Genomic DNA, 12,814 nt, shown 5'->3' with positions numbered 1-12,814 from the left:
CTATCCATGCCTCTTTTTGTGAGCTTGATTCAAATCTACAGATCAAATTGAAGGTATGTGTTTTATCTGAAGACCATATAATCCAGGAAAGAAATATAAATATCCATCCAAAGTCAGATATTTATTTACATATCCAGTCTGAAACAAGATCCCAATTAACAAAATGGCATAGCAATTTATAAACACAAAATGCCTATCTGTCACAGATGTAATTTTTAAAATGAATTATTTGATTTTATCAAGTGTGTCTCTTCAATTATATCTTTCCGGTCTTTGGAGATTCAAAGACAACATGTTTGACTTCAAAAATAATTCTAAAATAAAATGTCCCCTGTATAAGTAAAGAGCCTGTTCTGTTATATGTCATGGTATATAAAAAAAATAGGCACTGGTATTTTTTGTAATGAATTGTATTTATTCACTCAGATTGCACATGACTATTAAACAAGATTCTCTACACACTTCTGTGAAATTACATTTGTGCCTTTAAGGACCACAAACTCATCCCTGAGATGACGGAATGAAATCAATCTTTCTTACTCTCTTCCGTCTTTCATGTGTTTTCATACATTTTTCTCTGTGGCACTTTTTGTAATTTCATATCCTGTAAATAATTGTTGTTCAGAACACAGCCTTTATTATTGGATACCTGTAGCTTATAATCCTAAAATTGCACTTAAGTATTCAAGTAAATTTGAAAAGCCACATATGCAACAAACAGTACAAATTTTGGCAGAAGAAGAAAGATGCTGTAACAGTATATAGACCTTGGCTATTTACCAAGATTTTAGCATAAGGAAAGTTAAAGCGCAAAGCTCAGCTTGATATTTTACCATCTTTTTTATTTAAACATTTAAGTAAAGCATGAAATACCTTGTAAAATATGGGGATGAAGTGGTTGGTGAGCTGTTAAAATGGCTGTCATTTCATCATGATCTGATGGATGTATATATTCATAAATGCTATTACCAGTTAGTTCTACCTGCCAAGAAAACAGGTAATAAAATCAGAATTACTGCAAGTTCTCTCATCTTTTAATACGATACCTCAGAAATCCTTATACGTTATGTTTGATTTACATATAATTTACTACATGTTTTCTAATGTGAGTTGTTACTTTGATTCAAAAGCAGCTATTGACCAAAAATGATATTGTCTACTTAATTCTAACTATGGCAGTTCTAACTTATTGCACAGAAGATGGCTTGAAGATTATTATATATATATATATCGGAACTATCTTTTTTAATGTTAAGAATCTCTACAGTCATTTTTCATACTGCTATTATTTTTATTTTCCCATTCTTCATAAGGGAAGTTAGTTTTAAAAGCCTTTAAATATTTCTATAAAGCTAATTAGCAGGATTTGAGCATTTCAAATTAGCTACACTATTTACAGTTCTGGATATAAGACATGGCTTGAAAATCGAATATACTCTGCAAAGTTTCACTAAGACTGGTATTTGTACTAAAAGACTTGCAGCCGGAGATTCAAGAAACAGCCTGATGAGATAGTTTTATTGCCAATATTAGGGGAAAATATAGCAAAGAATCCTAGACTCAAATGTTATATATAAAAATGCAATGGTTCTCCAAGTTTTAATTTGCAATTCCCCCCATCCATTCTTGGTTAGAAAAACAGTATGTATCCAATTGTTGTTAATGAATTACATTTGCCAGTTGTTACAACTAGCTCTGCTACTTGGCATTGTTTTGACCCACACCTGATAGATCCTAGGTTGTTCACTTTTTAATCCAGCCAACCATCATTATCTTACATTTAGTTTCTATTTGTTAATGCTAAAGAACATAAACGTTGTTTGAAAGTCTCCCAGCAATAGATGTAAATTACAAAAAACTATGAAGTAGTGTCTCTACATTAGTGATAATCTATGCCAGTGATGGCGAACCTTTTAGAGACTGAGTGCCCAAACTGCAATCAAAAACCCACTTATGTATCGTCGAGTGCCGATTGGGCGTGGCCCATTGGGTGGGCGTGACCCAAATGGTGGGCATGGCTGCGGTGGTAACGGCAGACTGGGTGGGACTAAAAAGTTCAATCAATCAATTCCAACTTTGCGAGATCTTTTTTTCCCACGAGAAGTTAAAATTGATTAATTGAACCTTTTTTTTTTTTGCACATGGCGGTGAAGGCCTAAAGTGAAAAGGTTTTATAAAACCCAGCTGAAGGCCTAGGACTGGGGCGACGGCGCGCGTGCCCACAGAGAGGGCTCTGCGTGCCACCTGTGGCACGCGTGCCATAGGTTCGCCACCACGGATCTATGCCATCTTCGCAAGACATATTGAACCAAGTCAACAACATTCTTGCAACCCCAAATCCCAGGTATATCCAGATTAGAAGGATACTTGTCACCTTATTATTTTAACCTAGACTTTGTATGAGATTCAAACCTGGAAGGTAGATTAATTGATGCTATCTCTTTCTTTATTTCCAGAACAGAAATGCAATGCTAGAGGGATCTGCAAAAATCAGATTGCTCCAGCTACCCTCTTTATATCATCTATTTCACCAAAGGACACTCTGAACCCAGTTAGAAAGGATTTGGTTGCATTGCATTTTTGAATTGTGAGCTACAAAGGTGGCTGACATTTTAGGAGGAGAGCCATGTTGGCCTACAATGGCAGAAAGACAGGAGGAGTCTGATAGTACTTTTGCTGACTAACACATTTTACTAAAAGGCTGCTCATTTGACCAAATGCATGTTTCCCAACCTTGGCAATTTGTTGGCTGAGGAGTTGAGATCCACGTATCTTAAAATTGCCAAGGTTGATAAACACTAGTCTAGACTGATACAGGATTTAAATTGGGATGAGGATATGAGAACGATGGGAAAAATAATTTGGTTATACAGATGCAGGTTACATGAGACACAAATTACAAGCACCTTATCAATTAACAATTAATGGGTAGCTGGGATACTCCATTTTAACCAGGGCTGTTCTTAATTTCTTTTATTTTTTGGCTGATAACTGAGTTGTTTAATTATTTGTCAATAGCACCAGATTTGCAATATCCACGTACAATTTATTTGCTTGTTTAGAAAAAAAAAAGGTAAAATCAAACAAGGCAGGACATTGTATATTTCTGGCAAGATAATATTAGATACCTTTCCAACATAGCATTCAACAGAGGGACAAAAACTTATTCCTACCTGGGATAAACCTAGATGAACAGAAGCTGTTTCTGAGATATACATTATTTTGCCATCAGACGCTACCACAAAAACAAAGCCATCCAGAGTCTGTAAAAAAAAAAGAAGAAAGAAATAGAGCAAACGCTTACCACTTACAATTTACAGTCAAGTTCCTTGTGAGAAGTTTTTAATTTCCCCCTACAGAAGAACATATATTAAAAGGATATTACCCATATTGGCCTGATAAAGTCTTTACTATATACTTGCTATAAAAATCACTTCTAAATCATTCTCTTTTTAGGTATGATAATTTTGCATAGGCAGCAACTAAATTCACTGTATCAAGATGATAAAGTTTAAAATATTTCTTCACAGAAGCTCTGTTATGGTATTCTCAAAAGAGAAAAAAATCTTAACTGGCTGGAAGAATTATTCATATTTTACAAATTTAATTTTAGCTTGAGGGAATTTTTACTTTGTCTTTTAAATTAAAGTCTTTATAAATAGAGGATTCTTTGAAAAATGGACTCTTGGAAAATTGTACATAAAATTAAAACACCTAGAAAATGTCATTAAAATATGAAATTATAATTTCCAAAAGGATAACATGGAAATTCTTTGAAAATTAAAACTATAAATATGGCTATAAAATGCTCTTTTGACCTATTACAAAATGCTTGCCTGAGGCCTCACAAATAGAATTTAAAAAATAACCAGTAAAAATGAAGTAACTTTCTAGTTTAAAGTACCAAATCTAACAAATTCAAATAAAATCAACTTTAAAAAATTAAAACTGCTTTAAAGCACTAAAGTGATATTCCGTAAAATTCCATTCCAATCCCCAAAATGGGTGTTTGGAAGCAATTTTAGAGTAGTGTAATCTAGTGGCAGAACATTTGCTTTGAATGCTGAACATCTTAGCTTCAATTCTTGAAAGTACAAATTAAATTTTTATCTTACCAAAGCTTTACTCTATTCTGACTGACAGTGTTACTCCATGTCCTCAAGCAAATATTTTTACCTTTGTCAAAATATGTATTTCTTAAATATTTTTAAGGAAGGTTTAAAAAGGTTGCTTGAAAAATAGTGAAATTACCACAGTTCAGTGGCAGAAACCCTGCCATGCTCTTTTTTCCATTGCAATGTATCAGATGCCAAACATGGGAGAAACTCATTTAGGCCCTTGGAAGCCATTGCTTACCAGAGAAGACATCCCAAAGATTTTACCTGAAGTAAATGTGAACCCAGCTCCTTTGCAATGTTATCCAAGGGACCTAATCTATTTGGTTGTCCCCAGGCATCTCCCAAACCTGGAAAAAAAATCAAGAAGCTTCAGTCAAGGCATAGATGACAATATCTCAAGTCATGGCTAAAAACCAAGTGGCCTTAACAGAGAATGTGTGCGAAAGAGAGAATGGTAGGATTTGTTAGGTGGGAGAATCCCCTCTATTGTATCTATAGAGGCTAGGTGACCTTTTCTTGTAGAACATCAAATCCATGATTGCTGTTTTGTTGCTAACTCGTGTCCCATCAACTACTATAGCATGCAAGCCCCCCCCAATCCTCCGGGAGTTTGCCCAAATTCATGTTCGTTGCATGGATGACACTATCTAACCATCTCATCTTCTGTCACCCCTTTCTCTTTTTGTCTTCACATGTTCCTTGGAGTTCAATTGCTATTTTAAGGGATAATTTCACATAACACAGATAGGTTTCCCTCAAATTAGCCATCAGAACCTGACTAAATGCAGTTTCAAAAGAGTCCTTTTTTTGCACCTTCTCAGAATTTCCAAGTAATCACCACAAGTCTCAGTTAGCTCTGGGATACAGGAAAAGCAACAGCAGTCAAGCGGGTTTAGTCTCTTTGCTCCAACTGTGACTGCTTCAGTGGATTCATTGTGTTCCTTCTACAAGTTTGTCTTTTTTTCCTTATAAACTCCAATTTCAGAGAAAAACAGAACAATCACAAAGTTTGATGCCTTGGTGTAAAGTCATTTGTTTTTCATCTTTCCTGCCTTTTTCCCTTCACAGGATATGCCACCCCTCCCTTAATCGTGCTACTCTCCCCTCATAGATTTCCATAGAAAGTACAAATGTTGCTACTTCGCTCGAATCTGGGGAATGACCTTACAGAACAATCACATTCTTAATAAACAATCTGCCAAAACCTTTAACACCCACTAGGCATGGGTTCAAAAAAAAGTCTAGTTCTTCTGGCCATTGGAAATACCACAGCTAGCCATCATCTGGACAGTATAAATCCCACTCTCTTCCCCAACCAAAGCACTTGCCACATGTATTGTCTGAAGAATCAAGACCATTAATTTATCCTGGTTTCTTAAGAATACCTAAATTGTCACCTATATTCTGAAATAAGATCCTTATACTGTATATAAGAAACAAAATGGGTGGACTGGTTCAAAACACTGCAGTTCCACAGCATTCTACAGGCATTCCTGAAATAATTTCCATCAAATACTTTGATATTTTCATCTGGAAGACATATCCAGACTCTATCTCCACCCTTGGAAAACATCCAGAAATAAGCTTCCTTTTGTGAACTGAAAGACACCAGAAATTAGCTTCCCACCTTTTTGTTGAAGCATGTGGGAACTCAGCCTGCCTACTGTACAAGTCCTTCAGCCCTAAAACAGCAGGAATTTGGCATATTACCAAATCTTGAAGACAAAGGGGCCAAACTGACACATTGTACATGTTTGGGAGCTTTGGGGATAGAAAAGACACTTTCATAATTTATTTACTGACCAAATTTGACAGTGACAGCCTATTCCCAGTGGGAACCTTTTATTCAATTTTGATTTGGATATAGTACTAGCATAACATAAGGCAAAACGTTTGCGGGAGTTAGAATCATTGATCCCTTTCTGCTGCCATCTAGCATTTATCTGAATTATTGCAACCAGATGTTATAAGCATGGCTACATGCATTTTATATGTAAGTTGACTTTTTTATTTGTCTCTTCTTTCCCACTTGACTCTTTACTAAAAGCACTGCTGTCATTTGGAACAGTTGCACAGTTGCTTGGTTTGAGAAATAACCCAAATTACTATACTTTTATTCAATAGTTTATATTTGCCTATAATATCTCTCTCCTCTGATGTTCTGCTTCTGCAACAGAATTGCAGTTCAGTGCCATTCTGCTGAGCTGTGTATGAAGTCATCTTTTTTCCATTGTCCCGCAATCTAATTTGATTCTCATAATTCGGCTAGTGTTGTTTCATTCTTATTATTTATTATATTTGAAACACAAAATACTGCACACCACCGAACTGTTAGCATGTTGAAAAGCTCTTTCTGGAGCCAGATTTAGTATCTGGTTCAATGAAGCAGAACCAGTGGCCCACAATCACGAGAGGGAAATGGTGTCATTACAATAGTGCAATTCTACCACAAACAAGGCAAAAAAATATTTATAACCTCACTTCCTAGGTTCACAACCTCAATACAATACATTCACCTTTAACTGATATTAGCAATTCCATAATGGAGGAACAATATTCTCTTTTTGCTCACACCTTCACTTTGATGCTGCACCAAGCTTAATCATCTCCACTAACCAGCCTGGACTTTTGAACTTTTGTTCCTTGAACTTCTGTTTCTGGTAGGTATTTTTTTTTTCCCCAGAGCTATGCCAAGATAATTTGTGGGTTCCATTCTTATTTATTTTGGTTTTATTTGAATTTTAAAAAATTCCCTTTTATCTATTTTAACCAGAATCCTTGGAATCGGATTCTTCAGTTCAACTGCAAACTCTTGATTGCAAACTGCCCACAGATTGGCGATTAGGGCGGGATATAAACCTGCTCCGAAACAAACCAAGACAATAAGACCTGACCTATTCCGCCAGAAGAGGAGGCGGTTGTGGTGCATGTCACAAGAACAGAGAAATCCGCAAAGTTGACCGCGATTCAAAGCAGCCAAAGGATTCTCGTAGCAGTGAGGAGGGAGCGCGCTCGCGGGGCCGCTCCCGCTGTAATCTTGCGCCGGCTCCCTCGCATCTCCCAGCATGCAAAGCGTCCCGTCGCTCTCCTGCCGTTCCCAGGCAGAAGTGAGGGAACTCAGGAAGGGCCCGTTTTCTTTTCTTTTCTCGCCCTCAGTCCGGCGGGCCCATTCCCTTCAGTCCCGGAAAGTCCAACGGCGAGATGCTCCCCCTTAAGGGTTAGGTTCGCTCCTGTTGCGCTCGGACTCGTGGTTTCCCCGAAGGGGAGTCAACACGTGCGCTTCAGCAGAGGCCAGGCTGGCAGGCCGCTCCCAACTCCCACTATTAAGATGGTTTTGAAGCCATAACCCAGTGTTTCTCAACCTTGACCATTTTAAGGCGTGTGGACTTCAACTCCCAGAATTCCACAGCCAGCAATGCTGGCTGTGGACGTGCGCTTCAGCAGAGGCCAGGCTGGCAGGCCGCTCCCAACTCCCACCATTAAGACGGTTTTGAAGCCATAACCCAGTGTTTCTCAACCTTGACCATTTTAAGGCATGTGGACTTCAACTCCCAGAATTCCACAGCCAGCAATGCTGGCTGTGGAATTCTGGGAGTTGAAGTCCACATGCCTTAAAATGGTCAAGGTTGAGAAACACTGCGAAAAGGGGATCCCCCCCACCCGCTTCTGCGGAGGTGCAAGCCTGTGTTAAACCATTAGAAGAAATAAATTGGCTTCAAATGGCTGCTTTGAGAGAAACGGGGATATCTAAACGTTTCAGCTGTTGTAACCGTTAATCTTCTACAAGGCTTTGAACAAGTGTGAGGGTTGCGGCTTTGCTAATTTTGTTTGGGAAATGCTAATCCAGACGGAGAGATGAAGCGGCTTGCCTAAACCAGGCCCAGCCTTTAGAACAGAGGAACTCAGCCTTTGTTCTCTGGATTTGCGGGGCTGCATGGCAGGCACCCGCGGTCTGGAGATGGGGCTGCGCGGCGCCTCCTAATGAAACAAGCTCATGCAGAACCATGAACTCTGTGCGCCTCTCTCTCTCTCTCTCTGCCTTTTAGTAACAAGGGAACCGTCTACAAAGAAATGTGGGGGCGAGGAGGGGAAAGAACTATAAGACCTTCCTTTTTAAAAACACACCGAACTATTTTCCCTGCAAAACTATAAAAATGAAGATATATTTTAAGTCTCAGGCGAGATACAACAGCGTCAGAATAAATTGGGATAAAATGAAACAAGTCTTTCCACCGAGTCGACTTCGGACAGTACTTCCAAATAGCCGGAACAGGAGAGAAATCCTGCACGGATATAAGGGTTCCAGGGCATTTCGATTTATTAACGAACAAGATTTTTTCAACGATTGGACTTGCCTTACTATCTCTTTGTGGATTCTCCCCCCGCCCCCCCCCCCGAGCACTTCGTTAGTATGTCCAAAATCTATAAATTTCTTTGATTTGAATAATTGGAATCTGGGCTTTGCAGATGCCAGTTCAGAAAATTAACTTTTTTTCTACGAATATTAAGAAAAACTTGGCCGTATAGTATGAGATGCAAATCCACATTTGTGTTTTCTTAAGAAAAAGAACGCAGTTTGATTTGTGGCTCCTCTTCTTGGTTCAAGATACCTCCAGATGTATCTGAAGTGTATTCCTTTCTCTTGGTGTCTTTTCCTATTGAAAATACTGTCTCATTCCGGAGAGAGAAATATTTCAAAACATTACAAAACCATGATTTATACCTTGCTTCGCTATGGCATTAAATCAAAAGTCAGCTGTTCAACTGCATCAAGAACAATTCAGAGATTCAGAAATGGATTGTTTAAAGATAGGCAACTGCTCCGATAAAATTGTGTATGCTGACAAATTCGTTCTTTGACCTAAACGGCAGAGCGTATTAGGTTGGCTCTCTTTGATATTATTTCGCAGTAATTGTAGCGGGATTTTTAAGAGTTGCAAGACTCATTAAGTCTGGATGAAATCTAAAGCTGAAATCCTTTAGCCACATTCACTGTTGTAATCCGACCAGTGAAGCCAAGTGCCTGCAGCTCAAGAGAGCCTGGCCCCCAAAACAATAGATTTAAATTGAGGGAATCAGCGGCTTAAAAGCAACTTTATCCACCGATCTCTGCAGAAGCGAGCCTAGGGAGCTTTCTCCTAAGCCATTCAGTTTGGAATTTTTTGCCAATTTTGGGTGCGTGTGTGTGATTTCTTCATATTGCCAAATTGGGCTAAGAATGCATTGCCCGGAGATCAGAGTGACTAGGATTGAATAAAGTATATTTTCAAGTTCGCTTAACTTCAGCATAGAAACATTTCCAGATCCCCTTCTTTTTATCAGAATTTATCTAACGTAGAGTAAGTTGTTGCATTTGTAGTTGAATTCCATTTTTTTTTAAAAAGTGTATTTCTGTATTCTGCCTCTGTTCGAATTCCCTAGTTACATGACTTTCTACCAGGTAAAATATATTTAGGCAGCAACTAGAGTGGGAGATTTTCGTCCCAGGTAAACATTGCAGAGAGGGGAAATTGTGAGAGTTCCTTTCGTTTTCACAGCGAGGGGACAACAACTTAAAAAAAAATAAAAATCCGGCACACAGCTGTCCTAAACCGCAGAATCAAAGCAGTTTGCAAAACTGAGCGCGTCCGAGGACTTTCAATGTTGGCATCTAGTCCTATACATCGCAGAAGAGGTACGTGGCGAAGGTGCTTTGCTAAGACTCGATCTCCAATCTGGGCAGAAAGTCTTCCGGCTCCAGACGAGGACCCCGTGATGGGGCAGGACCCTTAAAATCCTGCAGTTCGAAAAGTGTCCTAGCAGGCAGAAAGCAAAAGCTATTTCCCTTGGCGTTTAGCTTTCCAATGTTCGCGTCTCGTACAAAGGTGCATTTCATCTCTCCGGCCTGGCCTTTTCGTCGCTGTCAAAACAGACGCAACTGCTTCAAGACAATAAAGTCCCCCCATTGCAAGGTGATCTCGGTTATTTTCCCCCCCCCCCCTTCCTTTCCTCCTTTACTTACTATAAGTTTTGTTATCTCATTATCTCCACTTCTGGCGTCTTCGGAGCTATTATGACGCGCCTACCGCCTTTTATAAAAAGAATGGGTCGGTTTTTTTCTGTCGGCGGGAATTCAAGGGACTGCAGGAATGTCGCTACTTACAGCTGGAAAAGTTTGAAAGGAAAACGGCGGAATAAAAAGTGCAAATAGGAGAGCGGGGGGGGGGGACGACGATCCCCTGGTCTGGAAACCTACGGCCATCTGCACAACACTTCAGATGATTTCAGATTGCTGGGCCTGAAACAGTCGTCGGAACCAAAAGCAATTTAAACGCTTTCAAGCGCCACTTAATCGTTTTTCCGCAGAGCTCCTCCTAATACCTGAGTGACTTGTAGACTGAATTATTCGGCTGACAATCGAGGCGAGAATATACACCATTCACCAACCTGAAGCCAGATTTAATCCCACCCACCCTCAACCCCCCCCCCCCGGTCTCCTTTCGAAGAGGCAGCCTGTTTGGGGGCAATGACCTGCGAGGGACCTCCGAAGGGCTATTCCGTCTGGCGGATAGAAACCAGAACGGCAGCTCCAGACGGCAGCTTGGCGAGCCTTGCTGAATTCCAGCCTCTCCCTTGAGAATGGGGGGAGGAGGGAGGCGGCAGGAGGCAGCCGAGGAGTTCCCGGGAATTGCGGATCACACGAGCAGGCCCTCCTTCACAGCCAGAGGATGCGGGTCAGTTCCGTCCAGGAGGTTCCCTTTGCTCGGGCTGGAGCCTTGCCAACCCGTTCAGTCGCCATTTCTCAACCTGTGTTCTTGGGGAGCTTTGAAACGGTTCAACTCCATTTACAACCGTCCCAAGCCCAAGCTTAGGAAACCCAGGACTTGGGACTCTTGGAGGGTCGGCTCATCCCAGATCAGCCTGCCTCAGGAAATCTAAGAAATCAGAATGTTCCTCTTCTGAAACCTTAAACAGTTGCCCTAAAACCAGTGGTGGGATTCAAATAGGTGAACAACCGGTTCTCTGTATGGATGTCGCTTCTGGAAGTCCATTCTGCAACAAAAAAATTAGCTACCGGTTCTGCCGAACTGGTGCGAACTGGCTGCATCCCATCACTGCCTAAAACCAGTGGGAAAAATCTGCCCTTTGCTCTGCTGCCCAGTATAGAGGCAGGTGGAAGAAAGGGAGCCACCTAAAGAGAAAGAAGGTGTCACAACAAAAGAGTCCAGAGCGAGTATCTGGGAATAAGATACAGCCTAAGCCTTTGGATGGAGCTCCCTTAGGACTGCATTCTACAGGGAGAAATGTAATTCTTCCCCAGCCTTTTTCCTAGAATGCTCAAGTGCTAACCATCTTTCCTATATTTATTAAAATGAGGCTTCTTCTTCCTTCTAGACACTAACTAGCACTTAACATGTAAGAGAAAAAGAGAGCCAGTTTAGATAGCTTCACTTCTCAGAGATTAATGCAAGCCACAGGAGATGGCCTAGTAGCAGGAAGGTGATAATTTGCACATGTTCAAAAGCATTCTTTATAATACCCTCAGGTTGAGACTGAACATTCAGAAGCGAAAAGAACATTCACTTCTAAATAGAAATGCAAAGGATTGCACATCCTCAATATGCACAAATTAACCACAGTCACCTCCCCTGGCATAAATAACTATTGTTTAACATTTAGTCCACATTTATTATAAAAGGTGCACTTTCCACAGGCACGTCCAAAAGATTGGTAAGTAATTAATAATTAGTAATAATTACTTCCATATATTTATATTATTAGCACAATTTTATGTATCTCATTCAAAGGCTAAGAAAGATTTACTGGGATAAATTGCATAAAACTGTGCTAAAAGACTGCAGTTTTGTAATTTTAACAAGTCCAAAGAGAATTTAATGGAAGCAATCTCTTACGTAGGACGTTGGGTTTCCTAATTTAATCCAGTCTCAAAATAATGATTTTAAAAAGGAATTACATAATTAGTAACATAATCAAAACCATGATGGTAAAATCCAGGCCATGCTTCTTAATTCAACAGTTATCCATGTACATAACAATATAATGTAATCAAGTATTGAACTGAGTTGCATTGTGGTAAAAAGAAAACACTTTAAACAGAACTGGAGTTGGCTCTAAAACAGCATTTCTCAACCTTGACTACTTTAAGATGTGCATATGTCAACTGGTTGGGGAATTCTGAGCATTAAGTCCATGCATCTTAAAGTTGCGGAGGATAAGAAAAACTGCTCTAAAACAATCTGGTGTAGGAATGCTTGCATGTATTAAAATCCCCTTTGTCAATGGGATTTTGATCAGTCCTAACTGAGCCATAGAGCTCCCTCATGTTCCAGTATTCCAGTCCTGAGATCATCTCTGGAAATAATTTGCATTACTTCATATTTAGGAAGGTTTACACATTTTGATCAATACTTCACCAATAACTCCAATAAAACAAAATACATTTAAACTCCATCTTTTCTCAGAGGAAAGAAATCGTATTTCCTCTCATGCTTTATCCTCTCAACAATCCTGTGAGGTACTTTAGGGAAAGCCAGAGGCAGAATCAGCTTCATAACTTTCTCCCTGTTGCCTGTTACCTTCTTGCCATCTGTTCCCATTAGTGGGGACCTCTCTTTCCTTGACTATCCTCTTGTTCCTTACAATATTGTATACAATATTCCTTACAATATTGAATTAAGGGTGGGTGGTTTTATGGT

General features: G+C 39.7%; 1 protein-coding gene across 1 annotated transcript in view; it reads right to left on the bottom strand.

Moving 5' to 3' along the window:
• SIM2 (SIM bHLH transcription factor 2) overlaps window positions 1–12,814 on the bottom strand; it is a 35,492-nt gene that overhangs the window by 14,854 nt on the left and 7,824 nt on the right. The window contains exons 2-4 of the mRNA XM_015826169.1: window positions 4,383–4,465; window positions 3,174–3,263; window positions 874–982 (exon numbers count right to left, since the gene is read on the bottom strand). Coding sequence (XP_015681655.1) covers window positions 874–982; window positions 3,174–3,263; window positions 4,383–4,465 — 282 coding nt within the window. The remainder of the gene's footprint in view (window positions 1–873; window positions 983–3,173; window positions 3,264–4,382; window positions 4,466–12,814) is intronic.

Source organism: Protobothrops mucrosquamatus, unplaced genomic scaffold (assembly GCF_001527695.2).
Source record: "Protobothrops mucrosquamatus isolate PMUCROS unplaced genomic scaffold, P.Mucros_1.0 scaffold_207, whole genome shotgun sequence".
Classification (NCBI taxonomy): domain Eukaryota; kingdom Metazoa; phylum Chordata; class Lepidosauria; order Squamata; family Viperidae; genus Protobothrops; species Protobothrops mucrosquamatus.
Note: the sequence above shows the minus strand (reverse complement) of the source record. Positions and strands in the feature narration are given on the sequence as shown.